The sequence below is a fragment of the Phyllobates terribilis genome, unplaced genomic scaffold, assembly GCF_046119375.1.
Source record: "Phyllobates terribilis strain yellow unplaced genomic scaffold, ASM4611937v1 Scaffold_3__8_contigs__length_932513732, whole genome shotgun sequence".
Lineage (NCBI taxonomy): Eukaryota > Metazoa > Chordata > Amphibia > Anura > Dendrobatidae > Phyllobates > Phyllobates terribilis.
Genome location: NW_027362763.1, coordinates 31,166,637 through 31,193,066, shown reverse-complemented (window position 1 = coordinate 31,193,066; position 26,430 = coordinate 31,166,637). Strand labels below are relative to the sequence as shown.

At 54.6% G+C, this 26,430-nt stretch overlaps 1 protein-coding gene across 1 annotated transcript in view; it reads left to right on the top strand.

Annotated features, from left to right (window-relative positions):
* The first annotated feature begins 5,779 nt into the window (after positions 1–5,779).
* The window catches only part of KCNK3 (potassium two pore domain channel subfamily K member 3), a 257,220-nt gene continuing 236,569 nt past the window's right edge, over positions 5,780–26,430 (top strand). Inside the window, exon 1 of the mRNA XM_073673827.1 lies at positions 5,780–6,261. Within this exon, the coding sequence (XP_073529928.1) occupies positions 5,979–6,261 (283 nt within the window). The 5' untranslated portion in view covers positions 5,780–5,978. The remainder of the gene's footprint in view (positions 6,262–26,430) is intronic.

The window sequence follows — 26,430 nt, the reverse complement described above, 5'->3', positions numbered from 1 at the left end:
CCTGCCCCCCTGTACCTGCCCCCTTGTGCCTGCCTCTCTGTACCTGCCCCCCTGTACCTGCCCCCCTGTACCTGTCCCCCTGTACCTGTCCCCCTGTACCTGCCCCCCTGTACCTGCCTCTCTGTACCTGCCCCCTGTACCTGCCTCTCTGTACCTGCCCCCCGTACCTGCCTCTCTGTACCTGCCCCCCTGTACCTGCCTCTCTGTACCTGCCCCCCTGCGCCTGCCCCCTTGTGCCTGCCTCTCTGTACCTGCCCCCCTGTACCTGCCCCCCTGCGCCTGCCCCCTTTTACCTGCCTCTCTGTACCTGCCCCCCTGTACCTGCCCCCCTGTACCTGCCTCTCTGTACCTGCCCCCCTGTACCTGCCCCCCTGTACCTGCCTCTCTGTACCTGCCCCCCTGCGCCTGCCTCTCTGTACCTGCCCCCCTGTACCTGCACCCCTGTACCTGCCCCCCTGCGCCTGCCCCCTTGTACCTGCCTCTCTGTACCTGCCCCCCTGTACCTGCCTCTCTGTACCTGCACCCCTGTACCTGCCTCTCTGTACCTGCCCCCCTGTACCTGCCTCTCTGTACCTGCCCCCCTGTACCTGCCCCCCTGTACCTGCCTCTCTGTAACTGCCCCCCTGTACCTGCCCCCCTGTACCTGCCTCTCTGTACCTGCCCCCCTGTACCTGCCCCCCTGTACCTGCCTCTCTGTACCTGCCTCTCTGTACCTGCCCCCCTGTACCTGCCCCCCTGTACCTGCCCCCCTGTACCTGCCTCCCTGTACCTGCCCCCCTGTACCTGCCCCCCTGTACCTGCCTCCCTGTACCTGCCCCCCGTACCTGCCTCTCTGTACCTGCCCCCCTGTACCTGCCCCCCTGTACCTGCCTCTCTGTACCTGCCCCCCTGCGCCTGCCCCCTTGTGCCTGCCTCTCTGTACCTGCCCCCCTGTACCTGCCCCCCTGTACCTGCCCCCCTGCGCCTGCCCCCTTTTACCTGCCTCTCTGTACCTGCCCCCCTGTACCTGCCCCCTGTACCTGCCTCTCTGTACCTGCCCCCCTGTACCTGCCCCCCTGTACCTGCCTCTCTGTACCTGCCCCCCTGCGCCTGCCTCTCTGTACCTGCCCCCCTGCGCCTGCCCCCTTGTACCTGCCTCTCTGTACCTGCCCCCCTGTACCTGCCTCTCTGTACCTGCCCCCCTGTACCTGCCTCTCTGTACCTGCCCCCCTGTACCTGCCCCCCTGTACCTGCCTCTCTGTACCTGCCCCCCTGTACCTGCCTCTCTGTACCTGCCCCCCTGTACCTGCCCCCCTGTACCTGCCTCTCTGTACCTGCACCCCTGTACCTGCCCCCCTGTACCTGCCTCCCTGTACCTGCCCCCCTGTACCTGCCCCCCTGTACCTGCCTCCCTGTACCTGCCCCCCTGTACCTGCCCCCCTGTACCTGCCTCTCTGTACCTGCCCCCCTGTACCTGTCCCCCTATACCGGCCTCTCTGTACCTGCCTCTCTGTACCTGTCCCCCTGTACCTGCCTCTCTGTACCTGCCTCTCTGTACCTGCCCCCCTGTACCTGCCCCCCTGTACCGGCCTCTCTGTACCTGCCCCCCTGTACCTGTCCCCCTGTACCGGCCTCTCTGTACCTGTCCCCCTGTACCTGCCTCTCTGTACCTGCCCCCCTGTACCTGTCCCCCTGTACCTGCCTCTCTGTACCTGCCTCTCTGTACCTGTCCCCCTGTACCTGTCCCCCTGTACCTGCCCCCCTGTACCTGCCTCTCTGTACCTGCCCCCCTTTACCTGCCCCCCTGTACCTGCCCCCCTGTACCTGCCTCTCTGTACCTGCCCCCCTGTACCTGCCCCCCTGTACCTGCCTCTCTGTACCTGCCCCCCTGTACCTGCCCCCCTGTACCTGCCTCTCTGTACCTGCCCCCCTGTACCTGCCCCACTGTACCTGCCTCTCTGTACCTGCCCCCCTGTACCTGCCCCCCTGTACCTGCCTCTCTGTACCTGCCCCCCTGTACCTGCCCCCCTGTACCTGCCTCTCTGTACCTGCCCCCCTGTACCTGCCTCTCTGTACCTGCCCCCCTGTACCTGCATCTCTGTACCTGCCCCCCTGTACCTGCCCCCCTGTACCTGCCTCTCTGTACCTGCCCCCCTGTACCTGCCCCCCTGTACCTGCCTCTCTGTACCTGCCCCCCTGTACCTGCCTCTCTGTACCTGCCCCCCTGTACCTGCCCCCCTGTACCTGCCTCTCTGTACCTGCCCCCCTGTACCTGCTCCCCTGTACCTGCCTCTCTGTACCTGCCCCCCTGTACCTGCCCCCCTGTACCTGCCTCTCTGTACCTGCCCCCCTGTACTTGCCCCCCTGTACCTGCCTCTCTTTACCTGCCCCCCTGTACCTGCCTCTCTGTACCTGCCCCCCTGTACCTGCCCCCTGTACCTGCCTCTCTGAACCTGCCCCCCTGTACCTGCCCCCCTGTACCTGCCCCCCAGTACCTGCCTCTCTGTACCTGCCCCCCTGTACCTGCCTCTCTGTACCTGCCCCCCTGTACCTGCCCCCCTGTACCTGCCTCTCTGTACCTGCCCCCCTGTACCTGCCTCTCTGTACCTGCCTCTCTGTACCTGCACCCCTGTACCTGCCCCCTTGTGCCTGCCTCTCTGTACCTGCCCCCCTGTACCTGCCCCCCTGTACCTGTCCCCCTGTACCTGCCTCTCTGTACCTGCCCCCCTGTACCTGCCTCTCTGTACCTGCCCCCCTGTACCTGCCCCCCTGTACCTGCCTCTCTGTACCTGCCTCTCTGTACCTGCCCCCCTGTACCTGCCTCTCTGTACCTGCCCCCCTGTACCTGCCTCTCTGTACCTGCCTCTCTGTACCTGCCCCCCTGTACCTGCCCCCCTGTACCTGCCTCTCTGTACCTGCCCCCCTGTACCTGCCTCTCTGTACCTGTCCCCCTGTACCTGCCCCCCTGTACCTGCCTCTCTGTACCTGCCCCCCTGCGCCTGCCCCCCTGCACCTGCCCCCCTGTACCTGCCCCCCTGTACCTGCCTATCTGTACCTGTCCCCCTGTACCTGCCCCCCTGTACCTGTCTCTCTGTACCTGTCCCCCTGTACCTGCTCCCCTGTACCTGCCTCTCTGTACCTGCCCCCCTGTGCCTGCCCCCCTGTACCTGCCCCCCTGTACCTGCCCCCCTGTACCTGCCCCCCTGTACCTGTCCCCCTGTACCTGCCCCCCTGTACCTGCCCCCCTGTACCTGCCTCTCTGTACCTGCCCCCCTGTACCTGCCTCTCTGTACCTGCCCCCCTGTACCTGCCCCCCTGTACCTGCCCCCCTGTACCTGCCTCTCTGTAACTGCCCCCCTGTGCCTGCCCCCCTGTACCTGCCTCTCTGTACCTGCCCCCCTGTACCTGCCCCCCTGTACCTGCCTCTCTGTACCTGCCCCCCTGTACCTGCCTCTCTGTACCTGCCCCCCTGTACCTGCCCCCCTGTACCTGCCTCTCTGTACCTTGCCCCCCTGTGCCTGCCCCCCTGTACCTGCCTCTCTGTACCTGCCCCCCTGTACCTGCCCCCCTGTACCTGCCTCTCTGTACCTGCCCCCCTGTACCTGCCCCCCTGTACCTGCCTCTCTGTACCTGCCCCCCTGTACCTGCCCCCCTGTACCTGCCTCTCTGTACCTGCCCCCCTGCGCCTGCCCCCTTGTGCCTGCCTCTCTGTACCTGCCCCCCTGTGCCTGCCCCCGTGTACCTGCCTCTCTGTACCTGCCCCCCTGTACCTGCCCCCCTGTACCTGCCTCTCTGTACCTGCCCCCCTGTACCTGCCCCCCTGTACCTGCCCCCCTGTACCTGCCTCTCTGTACCTGTCCCCCTGTACCTGCCCCGCTGTACCTGCCTCTCTGTACCTGCCCCCCTGCGCCTGCCCCCTTGTGCCTGCCCCCCTGTACCTGCCCCCCTGTACCTGCCCCCCTGCGCCTGCCCCCTTGTGCCTGCCCCCCTGTACCTGCCTCTCTGTACCTGCCCCCCTGCGCCTGCCCCCTTGTGCCTGCCCCCCTGTACCTGCCCCCCTGTGCCTGCCCCCCTGTACCTGCCCCCCTGTACCTGTCCCCCTGTACCTACCCCCCTGTAGTTGCCTCTCTGTACCTGCCCCCCTGCACCTGCCCCCTTGTGCCTGCCCCCCTGTACCTGCCTCTCTGTACCTGCCCCCCTGCGCCTGCCCCCTTGTGCCTGCCCCCCTGTACCTGCCTCTCTGTACCTGTCCCCCTGTACCTGCCCCCCTGTACCTGCCTCTCTGTACCTGCCCCCCTGCGCCTGCCCCCTTGTGCCTGCCCCCCTGTACCTGCCTCTCTGTACCTGTCCCCCTGTACCTGCCGCCCTGCGCCTGCCCCCCGTACCTGCCCCCCTGTACCTGCCCCCCTGTACCTGCCCCCCTGTACCTGCCTCTCTGTACCTGCCCCCCTGTACCTGCCCCCCTGTACCTGCCTCCCTGTACCTGCCCCCCTGTACCTGCCCCCCTGTACCTGCCTCCCTGTACCTGCCCCCCTGTACCTGCCCCCCTGTACCTGCCTCTCTGTACCTGCCCCCCTGTACCTGCCTCTCTGTACCTGCCCCCCTGCGCCTGCCCCTTTGTGCCTGCCCCCCTGTACCTGCCCCCCTGCGCCTGCCCCCTTGTACCTGTCCCCCTGTACCTGCCCCCCTGTACCTGCCCCCCTGTACCTGCCCCCCTGTGCCTGCCCCCTGTACCTGCCCCCCTGTACCTGCCCCCCTGTACCTGCCCCCCTGTACCTGCCTCTCTGTACCTGTCCCCCTGTACCTGCCCCCCTGTACCTGCCTCTCTGTACCTGCCCCCCTGCGCCTGCCCCCCTGTACCTGCCTCTCTGTACCTGCGCCCCTGCGCCTGCCCCCTTGTGCCTGCCCCCCTGTACCTGCCTCTCTGTACCTGCCTCTCTGTACCTGCCCCCCTGTACCTGCCCCCCTGTACCTGCCCCCCTGTACCTGCCTCTCTGTACCTGCCCCCCTGTACCTGCCCCCCTGCGCCTGCCCCCTTGTGCCTGCCCCCCTGTACCTGCCTCTCTGTACCTGCCCCCCTGTACCTGCCTCTCTGTACCTGCCCCCCTGTACCTGCCCCCCTGTACCTGCCTCTCTGTACCTGCCTCTCTGTACCTGCACCCCTGTACCTGCCCCCCTGTACCTACCCCCCTGTACCTGCCCCCCTGCGCCTGTCCCCCTGTGCCTGCCCCCCTGTACCTGCCTCTCTGTACCTGCCCCCCTGTACCTGCCCCCTGTACCTGCCTCTCTGTACCTGCCCCCCTGTACCTGCCCCCCTGTACCTGCCCCCCTGTACCTGCCTCTCTGTACCTGCCTCTCTGTACCTGCCCCCCTGTACCTGCCTCTCTGTACCTGCCCCCCTGTACCTGCCCCCCTGTACCTGCCCCCCTGTACCTGCCCCCCTGTACCTGCCTCTCTGTACCTGCCTCTCTGTACCTGCCCCCCTGTACCTGCCTCTCTGTACCTGCCCCCCTGTACCTGCCTCTCTGTACCTGCCCCCCTGTACCTGCCCCCCTGTACCTGCCCCCCTGTACCTGCCCCCCTGTACCTGCCCCCCTGTACCTGCCTCTCTGTACCTGCCCCCCTGTACCTGCCCCCCTGTACCTGCCCCCCTGTACCTGTCCCCCTGTACCTGCCTCTCTGTACCTGCCTCTCTGTACCTGCCCCCCTGTACCTGCCTCTCTGTACCTGCCCCCCTGTACCTGCCCCCCTGCGCCTGCCCCCTTGTGCCTGCCTCTCAGCGCCGGCCCGTGCTGCTGTGCCGGCCCTCCCCTTCTGAGCAGACAGCCTTATATGGCCGGGGCCGGCGGTGCCGGAGCCTCCTGAGGGTGGTGCTGAAGGGACAGCTCCAGAGAGCAGCGGCGGCCACCTCTGCAGGACTCCTCCATGGACTGTGCAGCCGCCATGACCCGGGGGTCCCCCTGCGCCCAGCCAGCCCCGCACAGCGCCAGAGCCGCACCATGAAGAGGCAGAACGTCCGGACCTTGGCTCTCATCATCTGCACCTTCACCTACCTGCTGGTGGGCGCCGCCGTCTTCGATGTCCTGGAGTCCGAGGAGGAGACGACGGAGAAGAAGAAGCTGGAGGACAAGAGGGGCGAACTGCGGGGCAAGTACAACCTGACGGAGGCGGCCTACCGGGAGCTGGAGTGGGTGGTGCTGAAGCTGAAGCCGCACAAGGCGGGCGTGCAGTGGACCTTCGCCGGCTCCTTCTACTTCGCCATCACTGTGATCACCACCATAGGTAGGAGCGCAGCTCGGGGGAGGGGGACTACAACTCCCAGCCGCGGGGAGCGGGATGATGGGAATCCTACTCTGATATCCATAATAGAGAGAGAAAGAGAGAGAGAGATAATAGAAAGAGAGAGAATAGAGAGAAAAAGATAATAGAGAGAGAAAGAGATAATAGAGAGAGAAAGAGATAATAGAGAGAGAAAGAGAATAGAGAGAAAGAAAGATAATAGAGAGAAAGAGATAATAGAGAGAAAGAGATAATAGAGAGAGAAAGAGAATAGAGAGAAAGAGATAATAGAGAGAAAGAGAGATAATAGAGAGAAAAAGAGATAATAGAGAGAAAGAGATAATAGAGAGAAAAAGAGAGATAATAGAGAGAGAAAGAGATAATAGAGAGAAAGAGATAGTAGAGAGAAAGAGAGAGAATAGAGAGAAAAAGAGATAATAGAGAGAGAGAAAGAGATAATAGAGAGAGAAAGAGATAATAGAGAGAGAAAGAGATAATAGAGAGAAAGAGATAATAGAGAGAAAGAGATAATAGAGAGAGAAAGAGATAATAGAGAGAGAAAGAGAATAGAGAGAAAGAGATAATAGAGAGAAAGAGAGATAATAGAGAGAAAAAGAGATAATAGAGAGAAAGAGATAATAGAGAGAAAAAGAGAGATAATAGAGAGAAAGAGATAATAGAGAGAAAAAGAGATAATAGAGAGAGAAAGAGATAATAGAGAGAAAGAGATAGTAGAGAGAAAGAGAGAGAATAGAGAGAAAAAGAGATAATAGAGAGAGAGAAAGATAATAGAGAGAGAAAGGGATAATAGAGAGAAAAAGAGATAATAGAGAGAGAGAAAGATAATAGAGAGAAAGAGATAATAGAGAGAGAGAAAGAGATAATAGAGAGAGAAAGAGATAATAGAGAGAAAAAGAGATAGTAGAGAGAGAAAAAGAGATAGTAGAGAGAGAAAGAGATAATAGAGAGAAAGAGAGATAATAGAGAGATAGAGAGAAAGAGAATAGAGAGAAAAAGAGAATAGAGAGAAAGAGAAATAATAGAGATAGAGAGAAAGAGAATAGAGAGAAAAAGAGAATAGAGAGAAAGAGAGATAATAGAGAGATAGAGAGAAAGAGAATAGAGAGAAAAAGAGAATAGAGAGAAAGAGATAATAGAGAGAAAGAGAGATAATAGAGAGAAAAAGAGATAATAGAGAGAAAAAGAGATAATAGAGAGAGAAAGAGATAATAGAGAGAGAGAGAAAGAGATAATAGAGAGAGAAAGAGATAATAGAGAGAAAAAGAGATAATAGAGAGAGAAAGAGAATAGAGAGAAAGAGATAATAGAGAGAAAAAGAGATAATAGAGAGAGAAAGAGATAATAGAGAGAAAGAGATAATAGAGAGAAAAAGAGATAATAGAGAGAGAGAAAGAGATAATAGAGAGAAAAAGAGATAATAGAGAGAAAGAGATAATAGAGAGAGAGAGAAAGAGATAATAGAGAGAGAAAGAGATAATAGAGAGAAAGAGAGATAATAGAGAGATAGAGAGAAAGAGAATAGAGAGAAAAAGAGAATAGAGAGAAAGAGATAATAGAGAGAAAAAGAGATAATAGAGAGAGAAAGAGATAATAGAGAGAAAAAGAGATAATAGAGAGAGAGAAAGAGATAATAGAGAGAGAGAGAAAGAGATAATAGAGAGAGAAAGAGATAATAGAGAGAAAGAGAGATAATAGAGAGATAGAGAGAAAGAGAATAGAGAGAAAAAGAGAATAGAGAGAAAGAGATAATAGAGAGAAAGAGAGATAATAGAGAGAAAGAGAAAAGAGAGAAAGAGATAATAGAGAGAAAGAGAGAATAGAAAGAAAAAGATAATAGGAGAGATAATAGAAAGAGATACGAGAGATGAGATAATAGAGAGAAAGAGAGTGATAGATAATATATATAAATAGATAATAGATAGATAATAGATAAATAGATAATAGATAGATAATAGATGATAGATAATAATATATAGATTTAACGAGATAGATAAAATCCCCAGAGCCGACAGACCCTGATATTCAGACCCCGCTGTTCTCGGAGGCTCGGTGCCTTTTTGTTTCTGTGTTTCTGTGATCCTGGCGGCTTCTACTTGAATTTGTGCTGTAATTATTATTTGTTTCTGGCTGTGGGAGATAATGATGGATAAATAGACTGTGACCCGCGGCCCCCGGACTATTTGGGGTCTCGCGGTCTCTTTCTTCCGCTCTGGGACCTGAGGTTTATTTTCTGGATGGATAACAGACAGACAATCTGATCCTCGGACGTTCTCTGGAGCCCTCTACCCGCTGCCGCTGTGATCCGGGAATACTCGCCTCTATATATAGCTGCTTTCTATCACCTTCCTGTATATATAACACGGGGGTCCGGGGGTCTCGGCGAGGAGCCGAGGGGGCGATAAATTGAGAACTCCGGGGGACTGTTACTGATGTGTGAGATCTATTCTGAGACTCCAGATGTGCAGGAGCTGCACCAGGGGCCCCAGCATAACTACTGCACCAGGGTCCCCAGCACCACTCCTGTATCAGGGTCCACAGCACCCATCCTGCACCAGGGTCCCCAGCACCACTCCTATATCAGGGTCCCCAGCACCCATCCTGCACCAGGGGTCCCAGCATAACTCCTGCACCAGGGGCCCCAGCACCACTCCTGTATCAGGGTCCACAGCACCCATCCTGCACTAGGGTCCCCAGCACCACTCCTATATCAGGGTCCCCAGCACCCATCCTGCACCAGGGTCTCCAGCACCACTACTGCACCAGGGGCCCCAGCACCACTCCTATATCAGGGTCCCCAGCACCCATCCTGCACCAGGGGTCCCAGCATAACTCCTGCACCAGGGGCCCCAGCACCACTCCTGTATCAGGGTCCCCAGCACCCATCCTGCACCATGGGTCCCAGCATAACTCCTGCACCAGGGGCCCCAGCGCCACTCCTGTATCAGGGTCCCCAGCATAACTACTGCACCAGGGTCCCCAGCACCACTCCTGTATCAGGGTCCACAGCACCCATCCTGCACCAGGGTCCCCAGCACCACTCCTATATCAGGGTCCCCAGCACCCATCCTGCACCAGGGTCTCCAGCACCACTACTGCACCAGGGGCCCCAGCACCACTCCTATATCAGGGTCCCCAGCACCCATCCTGCACCAGGGGTCCCAGCATAACTCCTGCACCAGGGGCCCCAGCACCACTCCTGTATCAGGGTCCACAGCACCCATCCTGCACCAGGGTCCCCAGCACCACTCCTATATCAGGGTCCCCAGCACCCATCCTGCACCAGGGTCTCCAGCACCACTACTGCACCAGGGGCCCCAGCACCACTCCTATATCAGGGTCCCCAGCACCCATCCTGCACCAGGGGTCCCAGCATAACTCCTGCACCAGGGTCCCCAGCACCACTCCTGTATCAGGGTCCCCAGCACCCATCCTGCACCATGGGTCCCAGCATAACTCCTGCACCAGGGGCCCCAGCGCCACTCCTGTATCAGGGTCCCCAGCATAACTACTGCACCAGGGTCCCCAGCACCACTCCTGTATCAGGGTCCACAGCACCCATCCTGCACCAGGGTCCCCAGCACCACTCCTATATCAGGGTCCCCAGCACCCATCCTGCACCAGGGTCTCCAGCACCACTACTGCGGTCCCCAGCACCCATCCTGCACCAGGGGTCCCAGCATAACTCCTGCACCAGGGGCCCCAGCACCACTCCTGTATCAGGGTCCCCAGCACCCATCCTGCACCAGGGATCCCAGCATAACTCCTGCACCAGGGGCCCCAGCGCCACTCCTGTATCAGGGTCCCCAGCATAACTACTGCACCAGGGGCCCCAGCACCACTCCTATATCAGGGTCCCCAGCACCCATCCTGCACCAGGGTCTCCAGCACCACTACTGCACCAGGGGCCCCAGCACCACTCCTATATCAGGGTCCCCAGCACCCATCCTGCACCAGGGGTCCCAGCATAACTCCTGCACCAGGGGCCCCAGCACCACTCCTGTATCAGGGTCCCCAGCACCCATCCTGCACCATGGGTCCCAGCATAACTCCTGCACCAGGGGCCCCAGCGCCACTCCTGTATCAGGGTCCCCAGCATAACTACTGCACCAGGGTCCCCAGCACCACTCCTGTATCAGGGTCCACAGCACCCATCCTGCACCAGGGTCCCCAGCACCACTCCTATATCAGGGTCCCCAGCACCCATCCTGCACCAGGGTCTCCAGCACCACTACTGCACCAGGGGCCCCAGCACCACTCCTATATCAGGGTCCCCAGCACCCATCCTGCACAAGGGGTCCCAGCATAACTCCTGCACCAGGGGCCCCAGCACCACTCCTGTATCAGGGTCCACAGCACCCATCCTGCACCAGGGTCCCCAGCACCACTCCTATATCAGGGTCCCCAGCACCCATCCTGCACCAGGGTCTCCAGCACCACTACTGCACCAGGGGCCCCAGCACCACTCCTATATCAGGGTCCCCAGCACCCATCCTGCACCAGGGGTCCCAGCATAACTCCTGCACCAGGGTCCCCAGCACCACTCCTGTATCAGGGTCCCCAGCACCCATCCTGCACCATGGGTCCCAGCATAACTCCTGCACCAGGGGCCCCAGCGCCACTCCTGTATCAGGGTCCCCAGCATAACTACTGCACCAGGGTCCCCAGCACCACTCCTGTATCAGGGTCCACAGCACCCATCCTGCACCAGGGTCCCCAGCACCACTCCTATATCAGGGTCCCCAGCACCCATCCTGCACCAGGGTCTCCAGCACCACTACTGCGGTCCCCAGCACCCATCCTGCACCAGGGGTCCCAGCATAACTCCTGCACCAGGGGCCCCAGCACCACTCCTGTATCAGGGTCCCCAGCACCCATCCTGCACCAGGGATCCCAGCATAACTCCTGCACCAGGGGCCCCAGCGCCACTCCTGTATCAGGGTCCCCAGCATAACTACTGCACCAGGGGCCCCAGCACCACTCCTGTATCAGGGTCCCCAGCGCCACTCCTGTATCAGGGTCTCCAGCACCACTCATGCACCAGGCGTCCCAGCATAACTCCTGCACCAGGGGCCCCAGCACCACTCCTATATCAGGGTCCCCAGCACCCATCCTGCACCAGGGTCTCCAGCACCACTACTGCACCAGGGGCCCCAGCACCACTCCTATATCAGGGTCCCCAGCACCCATCCTGCACCAGGGGTCCCAGCATAACTCCTGCACCAGGGGCCCCAGCACCACTCCTGTATCAGGGACCCCAGCACCCATCCTGCACCAGGGGTCCCAGCATAACTCCTGCACCAGGGGCCCCAGCGCCACTCCTGTATCAGGGTCCCCAGCATAACTACTGCACCAGGGGCCCCAGCACCACTCCTGAATCAGGGTCCCCAGCGCCACTCCTGTATCAGGGTCTCCAGTACCACTCATGCACCAGGGGTCCCAGCATAACTCCTGCACCAGGGGCCCCAGCACCACTCCTGTATCAGGGTTCCCAGCACCACTCATGCACCAGGGGCCCCAACACCACTCCTGTATCAGGGTCTCCAGCACCACTCATGCACCAGGGGTCCCAGCATAACTCCTGCACCAGGGTCCCCAGCACCAATCCTGTATCAGGGTCCCCAGCATAACTACCGCACCAGGGGCCCCAGCACCACTCCTGCACTAGGGGCCCCAGCACCACTACTGCACCAGGGGCCCCAGCTCCACTCCTGTATCAGGGTCCCCAGCACCACTCATGCACCAGGGGTCCCAGCATAACTCCTGCACCAGGGGTCCCAGCATAACTCCTGCACCAGGGGCCCCAGCACCACTCCTGTATCAGGGACCCCAGCACCCATCCTGCACCAGGGGTCCCAGCATAACTCCTGCACCAGGGGCCCCAGCGCCACTCCTGTATCAGGGTCCCCAGCATAACTACTGCACCAGGGGCCCCAGCACCACTCCTGAATCAGGGTCCCCAGCGCCACTCCTGTATCAGGGTCTCCAGTACCACTCATGCACCAGGGGTCCCAGCATAACTCCTGCACCAGGGGCCCCAGCACCACTCCTGTATCAGGGTTCCCAGCACCACTCATGCACCAGGGGCCCCAACACCACTCCTGTATCAGGGTCTCCAGCACCACTCATGCACCAGGGGTCCCAGCATAACTCCTGCACCAGGGTCCCCAGCACCAATCCTGTATCAGGGTCCCCAGCATAACTACCGCACCAGGGGCCCCAGCACCACTCCTGCACTAGGGGCCCCAGCACCACTACTGCACCAGGGGCCCCAGCTCCACTCCTGTATCAGGGTCCCCAGCACCACTCATGCACCAGGGGTCCCAGCATAACTCCTGCACCAGGGGCCCCAGCACCACTCCTGTATCAGGGTTCCCAGCACCACTCATGCACCAGGGGCCCCAACACCACTCCTGTATCAGGGTCTCCAGCACCACTCATGCACCAGGGGTCCCAGCATAACTCCTGCACCAGGGTCCCCAGCACCACTCCTGTATCAGGGTCCCCAGCATAACTACTGCACCTGGGGCCCCAGCACCACTCCTGTTTCAGGGTCCCCAGCGCCACTCCTGTATCAGGGTCTCCAGCACCACTCATGCACCAGGGGTCCCAGCATAACTCCTGCACCAGGGGCCCCAGCACCACTCCTGTATCAGGGTTCCCAGCACCACTCATGCACCAGGGGCCCCAACACCACTCCTGTATCAGGGTCTCCAGCACCACTCATGCACCAGGGGTCCCAGCATAACTCCTGCACCAGGGTCCCCAGCACCACTACTGCACCAGGGGCCCCAGCACCAATCCTGTATCAGGGTCCCCAGCATAACTACCGCACCAGGGGCCCCAGCACCACTCCTGAACTAGGGGCCCCAGCACCACTACTGCACCAGGGGCCCCAGCACCACTCCTGTATCAGGGTCCCCAGCATAACTCCTGCACCAGGGTCCCCAGCACCACTACTGCACCAGGGGCCCCAGCACCACTCCTGTATTAGGGTCCCCAGCATAACTCCTGCACCAGGGGCCCCAACACCACTCCTGTATCAGGGTCCCCAGCACCACTACTGCACCAGGGGCCCCAACACCACTCCTGTATCAGGGTCCCCAGCACCACTCCTGCACCAGGGGTCCCAGCATAACTCCTGCACCAGGGACCCCAGCACCACTCCTGTACCAGGGGTCCCAGCATAACTCCTGCACCAGGGGCCCCAACACCACTCCTGTATCAGGGTCCCCAGCACCACTACTGCACCAGGGGCCCCAGCACCACTCCTGTATTAGGGTCCCCAGCATAACTCCTGCACCAGGGGCCCCAGCACCACTACTGCACCAGGGGCCCCAGCACCACTCCTGTATTAGGGTCCCCAGCATAACTCCTGCACCAGGGGCCCCAACACCACTCCTGTATCAGGGTCCCCAGCACCACTACTGCACCAGGGGCCCCAACACCACTCCTGTATCAGGGTCCCCAGCACCACTCCTGCACCAGGGGTCCCAGCATAACTCCTGCACCAGGGGCCCCAACACCACTCCTGTATCAGGGTCCCCAGCACCACTACTGCACCAGGGGCCCCAACACCACTCCTGTATCAGGGTCCCCAGCACCACTCGTGCACCAGGGGTCCCAGCATAACTCCTGCACCAGGGGCCCCAGCACCACTACTGCACCAGGGGCCCCACCAGCCGTGTAACATGTATAGTGCTGTTATCTTATGTGGCAGAGGGTCCTCTGATCCCAGACCACCCACCGCAGCCACGCCTCCTGCTGGTGACATCACAGTACTCAGTGATGTCACCTTGTGATGACATGGCTGCATAGAGGAAGACATTTCGCTATTTCACTATTACGGTGACCGGATTACTGGACGTTTCTGTTCTGTCCGCTGTGTGTAGTGAATCAGACGTCTTGGTTAACCCTTTGGGGGGAGTTCTTATCAAGAGACTTTTTATAGGAGTTCTTTGGTATCAGACCCCCTTCTTCCCCCATCCGTCACTTATTATTGTGCTCTGCCGGCGTTCTCGGTCCCCACTGTTTCATACGTTTGGTGCAATCGTAAGATGCGAAACTTCTGACCAGAAATGTAACTGGTGAATCTGGTGAAGTCCACAGTGAACCAAGAAGAGGTGAGAGCGGCGCAAAATGTGCATGAAGCAATGCAAACCCAAAATCTGCTGTGACTCCCACGCCCCTCGGTGTCTGCCGCTCTGCTGGGGCCGTCCGCTCTGCTGGGGCCGTCTGCTCTGCTGGGTCCGTCCGCTCTGCTGGGGCCGTCCGCTCTGCTGGGTCCGTCCGCTCTGCTGGGGCCGTCCGCTCTGCTGGGTCCGTCCGCTCTGCTGGGGCCGTGCGCTCTGCTGGGTCCATCCGCTCTGCTGGGGCCGTCCGCTCTGCTGGGTCCGTCCGCTCTGCTGGGGCCATCCGCTCTGCTGGGTCCGTCCGCTCTGCTGGGGCCGTCCGCTCTGCTGGGTCCGTCCGCTCTGCTGGGGCCGTCCACTCTGCTGGGTCCGTCCGCTCTGCTGGGGCCGTCCGCTCTGCTGGGTCCGTCCGCTCTGCTGGGGCCGTCCGCTCTGCTGGGTCCGTCCGCTCTGCTGGGTCCGTCCGCTCTGCTGGGGCCGTCCCCTCTGCTGGGTCCGTCCGCTCTGCTGGGTCCGTCCGCTCTGCTGGGGCCGTCCGCTCTGCTGGGTCCGTCCGCTCTGCTGGGGCCGTCCGCTCTGCTGGGTCCGTCCGCTCTGCTGGGGCCGTCCGCTCTGCTGGGTCCGTCCGCTCTGCTGGGTCCGTCCGCTCTGCTGGGGCCGTCCGCTCTGCTGGGTCCGTCCGCTCTGCTGGGGCCGTCCGCTCTGCTGGGTCCGTCCGCTCTGCTGGGTCCGTCCGCTCTGCTGGGGCCGTCCCCTCTGCTGGGTCCGTCCCCTCTGCTGGGTCCGTCCGCTCTGCTGGGGCCGTCCGCTCTGCTGGGGCCGTCCGCTCTGCTGGGGCCGTCCGCTCTGCTGGGTCCGTGACGGGTAAAGGAAATGATACAGGGAAGTCTAAATATTTTATAAATATAAATCTGAACATTAGGAGGTGCATTAGTATTCAACCCCCTGAGCCAATATTTTGTAGGACCACCTCTTGCTGCAGTTACTGCTGCAGTCTTTTGGGGTCTGTCTCTCCAGCTTTCTCTGCAGTCTTTTGGGGTCTGTCTCTCCAGCTTTCTCTGCAGTCTTTTGGGGTCTTCCCATCACCTCTGAGCAGCTTGCCTGCCTCAGTTGAAGTAAAGCCTCCTCACAGCAGGATACTGCCACCACCATGTGTGACCTTGGGGAGGGTGTTTTCAGGGTGATGTGCAGTGTGAGTTTTCCAACACACCTAGCGTTTTCCTTTGGTCTCATCTAACCAGAGACCCTTATTCCACATGCTCACTTTGTCCCCTATGTAGATTTTTGCAAACTGCAAATGTAACTTATGGCTTTCACAAATGTCTTCTGTAACATACCTGGTGGCGGGCTTGCATGGTGCACCATCTCTCACTATGCAAGATCGCAAACTTGATCTTCAGTCCAGTCTGCTAGCCTGGCTTCTATTCATGCTGTCTGTTTGTCTCTGTTCTGACTGCTTAGGGCGGCAGGCCCGGTTACTTCCTGTTTTTTGTAGCTGCTGTGGGCACACCCCTAATGCGTCCTCAGCCTATTGCTGTCTGTCACTGGATATTTAAACCAGCTCCACCTTGAAGCTGGTGCCTGAGCAACTATTATCCTCAGAGGGCTTCTTGCCTCTGATGTGCCAGGTCCTGTTCTGTTTTTCCTGCCTGTCCGCCTTCCTGGAGGCTGTATTCCCAGGCCTGTCTGACCATGCTCCTAACCTGTTCGTCCCGCCTTCTGGGGGCCGCGTACCCAGACCTGTTGTCTGTGTCTTCTAGCCTGTTTGTCCGCCATTCTGGGGGCCGCGTGCCCAGACTCGCTCCTGTATCTCGCTGCAGTGTCAGTTCCTGTCTGAACACTCAGTTCCTGTCTGAACACTCTCCTGGCCTGTTACCTGTTTTTCTCTATGTCCGTACCTTCCCTTTTTCTGCAGAGTCTGAACCTAACTCCTACTCGTTGTCGCTGTACTTCCGTTTGTGAGTTTAGAGTCCACTCGCTACTTCATTGCAAGTACCTTGTGTGTATCTGGTTCTGCTTTTCCCTTCCAGTCTGTTCAGTGTGAACAGAGCCCTGTCCTCTCTACTCTGCCTTGCTCACCGCTCCAGCGGTTCCTCTCTGCTCTGCCTTGCTCACCGCTCCGGCGGTTCCTCTCTGCTCTGCCTTGCTCACCGCTCCGGCGGTTCCTGCCTTCTCTGCCTTGCTCACAGCTCCGGCGGTTCCTGCCTGCTCTGCCTTGCTCACCGCTCCTGTGGTTCCTGCCTGCTCTGCCTTGCTCACCGCTCCGGCGGTTCCTGTCTGCTCTGCCTTGCTCACCGCTCCGGCGGTTCCTGCCTGCTCTGCCTTGCTCACTGCTCCGGCGGTAGCTGCCTGCTCTGCCTTGCTCACCGCTACAGCGGTTTCTCCCTGCTCTGCCTTGCTCACAGCTCCGGCGGTACCTCTCTGCTCTGCCTTGCTCACCGCTCCGGCGGTTCCTCTCTGCTCTGCCTTGCTCACCGCTCCGGCGGTTCCTCTCTGCTCTGCCTTGCTCACCGCTCCGGCGGTTCCTCTCTGCTCTGCTTGTCTACCGCATCTGCGGTTCTGTTCCTGAATCCCAGTCTGTACTGGACCCTATCCAGCCTGTGCTCCAACCTGCTAGTGCCTCCCCATCTGCACGCCAGCCGTACTTGTCAGTACCCTCCTGTCTGCATACCAGCCGTGCCTGCCAGGATCCTCCTGTCTGCACTCCAGCCGTGCCTGCTAATACCCACCTGTCTGTGTGCCAGCCTGACCTGCCTGTTCCTGTATTCCCCGGTGTGGGTCAACAGCCGTGTCCGGGTTCTGGCCTGGAGTAGCACCTGGTCCCTCTGCTCGGTTTCTCCCTGGTGCACGGCGTCGTTAGACGTCGTGCGACCTTGCTCGGATCGGGTAGATACTTAGTTACGCCCCTCCAGGCACTCTCCGGTTCATGGCACAGTGGAATCACTAAATCACGCACACGCCAGTCAGCCTGGGCGTGTGCATAACTTCTTCTTCTTGCCGCTCTTCCATTAAGGCCAGATATGGGGAGTATTCAACTAGTAGTTGTCCTGTGGACAGGTTCTCCCCTCTGAGCTGTGGATCTCTGCAGCTCCTCCAGTGACCATGGGCCTCTTGGCTGCTTCTCCAATTAGTGCTCTCCCTGCTAGGGATGTCAGCTTATGTGGACAGCCATGTCTTGGTAGTTTTGCAGTTGTACCATACTCCTTATATGTTTGGATCATGGATTGCTCATTGCTCCGTGAGATGTTCACAACTTGGGCTATTTTTTATAACCTAACCCTGCTTTACTCTTCTCCACAACTTTATCCCTGACCTGTCTGGTGTGCTCCTTGGTTTTCATGATGCTGTTTGATCCCAAATGTTCTCACACAAACCTCTGAGATCTTCACAGAACAGCTGTAGTTATACTGAGTAGAAATTATGGGGGCACTGTGATGTCACTGTTATTATGGGGGGCACTGTGGATGTCACTGTTATTTGGGGGAGCACTGTGGATGTCACTGTTATTATGGGAGCACTGTGGATGTCACTGTTATTATGGGAGCACTGTGGATGTCACTGTTATTATGGGAGCACTGTGGATGTCACTGTTATTATGGGAGCACTGTGGATGTCGCTGTTATTATGGGGGCACTGTGGATGTCACTGTTATTATGGGAGCACTGTGGATGTCACTGTTATTATGGGAGCACTGTGGATGTCGCTGTTATTATGGGGGCACTGTGGATGTCACTGTTATTATGGGGGCACTGTGGATATCACTGTTATTATGGGAGCACTGTGGATATCATTGTTATTATGAGAGCACTGTGGATGTCACTGTTATTATGGGGGCACTGTGGATGTCACTGTTATTATGGGGGCACTGTGGATATCACTGTTATTATGGGAGCACTGTGGATGTCACTGTTATTATGGGAGCACTGTGGATATCACTGTTATTATGGGAGCACTGTGGATATCACTGTTATTATGGGGGCACTGTGGATATCACTGTTATTATGGGGGCACTGTGGATATCACTGTTATTATGGGGGCACTGTGGATATCACTGTTATTATGGGAGCACTGTGGATATCACTGTTATTATGGGGGCACTGTGGATATCACTGTTATTATGGGAGCACTGTGGATGTCACTGTTATTATGGGAGCACTGTGGATATCACTGTTATTATGGGGGCACTGTGGATGTCACTGTTATTATGGGAGCACTGTGGATGTCACTGTTATTATGGGAGCACTGTGGATATCACTGTTATTATGGGGGCACTGTGGATGTCACTGTTATTATGGGGGCACTGTGGATGTCACTGTTATTATGGGAGCACTGTGGATGTCACTGTTATTATGGGAGCACTGTGGATATCACTGTTATTATGGGAGCACTGTGGATGTCACTGTTATTATGGGGGCACTGTGGATATCACTGTTATTATGGGAGCACTGTGGATATCACTGTTATTATGGGAGCACTGTGGATATCACTGTTATTATGGGAGCACTGTGGATGTCACTGTTATTATGGGAGCACTGTGGATGTCACTGTTATTATGGGAGCACTGTGGATGTCACTGTTATTATGGGGGCACTGTGGATATCACTGTTATTATGGGAGCACTGTGGATATCACTGTTATTATGGGGGCACTGTGGATGTCACTGTTATTATGAGAGCACTGTGGATATCACTGTTATTATGGGGGCACTGTGGATGTCGCTGTTATTATGGGGGCACTGTGGATGTCACTGTTATTATGAGAGCACTGTGGATATCACTGTTATTATGGGGGCACTGTGGATGTCGCTGTTATTATGGGAGCACTGTGGATATCACTGTTATTATGGGAGCACTGTGGATATCACTGTTATTATGGGAGCACTGTGGATATCACTGTTATTATGGGAGCACTGTGGATATCACTGTTATTATGGGGGCACTGTGGATGTCACTGTTATTATGGGAGCACTGTGGATGTCGCTGTTATTATGGGAGCACTGTGGATGTCACTGTTATTATGGGAGCACTGTGGATATCACAGTTATTATGGGGGCACTGTGGATATCGCTGTTATTATGGGGGCACTGTGGATATCACTGTTATTATGGGAGCACTGTGGATATCGCTGTTATTATGGGAGCACTGTGGATATCACTGTTATTATGGGAGCACTGTGGATGTCACTGTTATTATGGGGGCACTGTGGATATCACTGTTATTATGGGAGCACTGTGGATGTCACTGTTATTATGGGAGCACTGTGGATATCACAGTTATTATGGGGGCACTGTGGATATCACTGTTATTATGGGGGCACTGTGGATATCACTGTTATTATGGGGGCACTGTGGATATCACTGTTATTATGGGAGCACTGTGGATATCACTGTTATTATGGAGGCACTGTGGATGTCACTGTTATTATGGGAGCACTGTGGATGTCACTGTTATTATGGGGCACTGTGGATGTCACTGTTATTATGGGAGCACTGTGGATATCACTGTTATTATGGGAGCACTGTGGATATCACTGTTATTATGGGGGCACTGTGGATATCACAGTTATTATGGGGGCACTGTGGATGTCACTGTTATTATGGGAGCACTGTGGATGTCACTGTTATTATGGGGCACTGTGGATGTCACTGTTATTATGGGGGCACTGTGGATGTCGCTGTTATTATGGGGGCACTGTGGATATCACTGTTATTATGGGGCACTGTGGATATCACTGTTATTATGGGGCACTGTGGATGTCACTGTTATTATGGGGGCACTGTGGATATCACTGTTATTATGGGAGCACTGTGGATATCACTGTTATTATGGGAGCACTGTGGATATCACTGTTATTATGGGAGCACTGTGGATGTCACTGTTATTATGGGAGCACTGTGGATGTCACTGTTATTATGGGAGCACTGTGGATGTCACTGTTATTATGGGGGCACTGTGGATATCACTGTTATTATGGGAGCTCTTTGGATATCACAGTTATTATGGGAGCACTGTGGATGTCACTGTTATTATGGGAGCACTGTGGATGTCACTGTTATTATGGGAGCACTGTGGATATCACTGTTATTATGGGAGCACTGTGGATGTCACTGTTATTATGGGAGCACTGTGGATGTCGCTGTTATTATGGGGGCACTGTGGATATCACTGTTATTATGGGAGCACTGTGGATATCACTGTTATTATGGGGGCACTGTGGATGTCACTGTTATTATGGGAGCACTGTGGATATCACTGTTATTATGGGGGCACTGTGGATATCACTGTTATTATGGGGGCACTGTGGATATCACTGTTATTATGGGGGCACTGTGGATGTCACTGTTATTATGGGGGCACTGTGGATATCACTGTTATTATGGGGGCACTGTGGATATCACTGTTATTATGGGGGCACTGTGGATGTCACTGTTATTATGGGAGCACTGTGGATGTCACTGTTATTATGGGAGCACTGTGGATATCACTGTTATTATGGGAGCACTGTGGATGTCGCTGTTATTATGGGGGCACTGTGGATATCACTGTTATTATGGGGGCACTGTGGATATCACTGTTATTATGGGGGCACTGTGGATATCACTGTTATTATGGGGGCACTGTGGATGTCACTGTTATTATGGGAGCACTGTGGATATCACTGTTATTATGGGAGCACTGTGGATATCACTGTTATTATGGGAGCACTGTGGATGTCGCTGTTATTATGGGGGCACTGTGGATATCACTGTTATTATGGGAGCACTGTGGATGTCACTGTTATTATGGGGGCACTGTGGATGTCACTGTTATTATGGGGGCACTGTGGATATCACTGTTATTATGGGAGCACTGTGGATGTCACTGTTATTATGGGAGCACTGTGGATATCACTGTTATTATGGGAGCACTGTGGATATCACTGTTATTATGGGGGCACTGTGGATGTCACTGTTATTATGGGGGCACTGTGGATATCACAGTTATTATGGGAGCACTGTGGATATCGCTGTTATTATGGGGGCACTGTGGATATCACTGTTATTATGGGGGCACTGTGGATATCACAGTTATTATGGGAGCACTGTGGATATCGCTGTTATTATGGGGGCACTGTGGATATCACTGTTATTATGGGAGCACTGTGGATGTCACTGTTATTATGGGGGCACTGTGGATATCACTGTTATTATGGGGGCACTGTGGATGTCACTGTTATTATGGGGGCACTGTGGATATCACTGTTATTATGGGGGCACTGTGGATATCACAGTTATTATGGGAGCACTGTGGATATCGCTGTTATTATGGGGGCACTGTGGATATCACTGTTATTATGGGAGCACTGTGGATGTCACTGTTATTATGGGGGCACTGTGGATATCACTGTTATTATGGGGGCACTGTGGATATCACAGTTATTATGGGAGCACTGTGGATATCGCTGTTATTATGGGAGCACTGTGGATATCACTGTTATTATGGGAGCACTGTGGATGTCACTGTTATTATGGGGGCACTGTGGATATCACTGTTATTATGGGGGCACTGTGGATGTCACTGTTATTATGGGAGCACTGTGGATGTCACTGTTATTATGGGGGCACTGTGGATATCACTGTTATTATGGGAGCACTGTGGATATCGCTGTTATTATGGGGGCACTGTGGATATCACTGTTATTATGGGAGCACTGTGGATGTCACTGTTATTATGGGGGCACTGTGGATGTCACTGTTATTATGGGGGCACTGTGGATATCACTGTTATTATGGGAGCACTGTGGATGTCACTGTTATTATGGGGGCACTGTGGATATCACTGTTATTATGGGGGCACTGTGGATATCGCTGTTATTATGGGGGCACTGTGGATATCACTGTTATTATGGGAGCACTGTGGATGTCACTGTTATTATGGGGGCACTGTGGATATCACTGTTATTATGGGAGCACTGTGGATGTCACTGTTATTATGGGAGCACTGTGGATGTCACTGTTATTATGGGGCACTGTGGATGTCGCTGTTATTATGGGGGCACTGTGGATGTCACTGTTATTATGGGAGCACCGTGGATGTCACTGTTATTATGGGGGCACTGTGGATGTCGCTGTTATTATGGGAGCACTGTGGATATCACTGTTATTATGGGAGCACTGTGGATGTCGCTGTTATTATGGGAGCACTGTGGATATCACAGTTATTATGGGGGCACTGTGGATATCACTGTTATTATGGGAGCACTGTGGATGTCGCTGTTATTATGGGAGCACTGTGGATATCACTGTTATTATGGGGGCACTGTGGATGTCACTGTTATTATGGGAGCACTGTGGATGTCGCTGTTATTATGGGAGCACTGTGGATATCACTGTTATTATGGGAGCACTGTGGATGTCGCTGTTATTATGGGAGCACTGTGGATATCACAGTTATTATGGGGGCACTGTGGATATCACTGTTATTATGGGAGCACTGTGGATGTCGCTGTTATTATGGGAGCACTGTGGATATCACTGTTATTATGGGGGCACTGTGGATATCACTGTTATTATGGGAGCACTGTGGATGTCGCTGTTATTATGGGAGCACTGTGGATATCACTGTTATTATGGGGGCACTGTGGATGTCACTGTTATTATGGGAGCACTGTGGATATCACAGTTATTATGGGGGCACTGTGGATGTCTCTGTTATTATGGGAGCACTGTGGATGTCACTGTTATTATGGGGGCACTGTGGATATCACTGTTATTATGGGAGCACTGTGGATGTCACTGTTATTATGGGGGCACTGTGGATGTCACTGTTATTATGGGAGCACTGTGGATATCACTGTTATTATGGGAGCACTGTGGATATCACTGTTATTATGGGAGCACTGTGGATATCACTGTTATTATGGGAGCACTGTGGATGTCACTGTTATTATGGGGGCACTGTGGATGTCACAGTTATTATGGGAGCACTGTGGATGTCACTGTTATTATGGGAGCACTGTGGATGTCACTGTTATTATGGGAGCACTGTGGATATCACTGTTATTATGGGGGCACTGTGGATGTCACTGTTATTATGGGGCACTGTGGATGTCACTGTTATTATGGGAGCACTGTGGATGTCACTGTTATTATGGGGGCACTGTGGATATCACTGTTATTATGGGGGCACTGTGGATGTCACTGTTATTATGGGGGCACTGTGGATATCACTGTTATTATGGGGGCACTGTGGATATCACTGTTATTATGGGGGCACTGTGGATGTCACTGTTATTATGGGGGCACTGTGGATGTCACTGTTATTATGGGAGCACTGTGGATGTCACTGTTATTATGGGAGCACTGTGGATATCACTGTTATTATGGGGGCACTGTGGATGTCACTGTTATTATGGGGCACTGTGGATGTCACTGTTATTATGGGAGCACTGTGGATGTCACTGTTATTATGGGGCACTGTGGATGTCACTGTTATTATGGGAGCACTGTGGATGTCACTGTTATTATGGGGGCACTGTGGATATCACTGTTATTATGGGGGCACTGTGGATGTCACTGTTATTATGGGAGCACTGTGGATGTCACTGTTATTATGGGAGCACTGTGGATATCACTGTTATTATGGGGGCACTGTGGATGTCACTGTTATTATGGGAGCACTGTGGATGTCACTGTTATTATGGGGCACTGTGGATGTCACTGTTATTATGGGGGCACTGTGGATATCACTGTTATTATGGGAGCACTGTGGATATCACTGTTATTATGGGAGCACTGTGGATGTCACTGTTATTATGGGGCACTGTGGATGTCACTGTTATTATGGGGGCACTGTGGATATCACTGTTATTATGGGAGCACTGTGGATGTCACTGTTATTATGGGGCACTGTGGATATCACTGTTATTATGGGAGCACTGTGGATGTCACTGTTATTATGGAGCACTGTGGATGTCACTGTTATTATGGGAGCACTGTGGATGTCACTGTTATTATGGGGGCACTGTGGATGTCACTGTTATTATGGGAGCACTGTGGATATCACTGTTATTATGGAGGCACTGTGGATATCACTGTTATTATGGAGGCACTGTGGATGTCACTGTTATTATGGGGCACTGTGGATGTCACTGTTATTATGGGAGCACTGTGGATGTCACTGTTATTATGGGAGCACTGTGGATATCACTGTTATTATGGGAGCACTGTGGATGTCACTGTTATTATGGGAGCACTGTGGATATCACTGTTATTATAGAAGCACTGTGGATATCACTGTTATTATGGGAGCACTGTGGATGTCACTGTTATTATGGGAGCACTGTGGATGTCACTGTTATTATGGGAGCACTGTGGATATCACTGTTATTATGGGAGCACTGTGGATGTCACTGTTATTATGGGAGCACTGTGGATGTCACTGTTATTATGGAGGCACTGTGGATATCACTGTTATTATGGAGCACTGTGGATGTCACTGTTATTATGGAGGCACTGTGGATATCACTGTTATTATGGAGCACTGTGGATGTCACTGTTATTATGGGAGCACTGTGGATATCACTGTTATTATGGGAGCACTGTGGATGTCACTGTTATTATGGGAGCACTGTGGATGTCACTGTTATTATGGAGGCACTGTGGATATCACTGTTATTATGGAGCACTGTGGATGTCACTGTTATTATGGAGGCACTGTGGATATCACTGTTATTATGGAGCACTGTGGATGTCACTGTTATTATGGGAGCACTGTGGATGTCACTGTTATTATGGGAGCACTGTGGATATCACTGTTATTATAGAAGCACTGTGGATATCACTGTTATTATGGGAGCACTGTGGATGTCACTGTTATTATGGGAGCACTGTGGATGTCACTGTTATTATGGGAGCACTGTGGATATCACTGTTATTATGGAGCACTGTGGATGTCACTGTTATTATGGAGGCACTGTGGATGTCACTGTTATTATGGGAGCACTGTGGATGTCACTGTTATTATGGGAGCACTGTGGATATCACTGTTATTATGGAGCACTGTGGATGTCACTGTTATTATGGGAGCACTGTGGATATCACTGTTATTATAGAAGCACTGTGGATATCACTGTTATTATGGGAGCACTGTGGATGTCACTGTTATTATGGGAGCACTGTGGATGTCACTGTTATTATGGGAGCACTGTGGATATCACTGTTATTATGGGAGCACTGTGGATGTCACTGTTATTATGGGAGCACTGTGGATGTCACTGTTATTATGGAGGCACTGTGGATGTCACTGTTATTATGGAGGCACTGTGGATGTCACTGTTATTATGGGAGCACTGTGGATGTCACTGTTATTATGGGAGCACTGTGGATATCACTGTTATTATGGGAGCACTGTGGATGTCACTGTTATTATGGGGGCACTGTGGATATCACTGTTATTATGGAGGCACTGTGGATGTCACTGTTATTATGGGAGCACTGTGGATGTCACTGTTATTATGGGAGCACTGTGGATATCACTGTTATTATGGGAGCACTGTGGATGTCACTGTTATTATGGGAGCACTGTGGATATCACTGTTATTATGGGAGCACTGTGGATGTCACTGTTATTATGGGGGCACTGTGGATATCACTGTTATTATGGAGGCACTGTGGATATCACTGTTATTATGGAGGCACTGTGGATATCACTGTTATTATGGAGGCACTGTGGATGTCACTGTTATTATGGGAGCACTGTGGATGTCGCTGTTATTATGGGAGCACTGTGGATATCACTGTTATTATGGGGCACTGTGGATGTCACTGTTATTATGGGAGCACTGTGGATGTCACTGTTATTATGGGAGCACTGTGGATATCACTGTTATTATGGGGCACTGTGGATGTCACTGTTATTATGGGAGCACTGTGGATATCACTGTTATTATGGGAGCACTGTGGATGTCACTGTTATTATGGGGGCACTGTGGATATCACTGTTATTATGGAGGCACTGTGGATATCACTGTTATTATGGAGGCA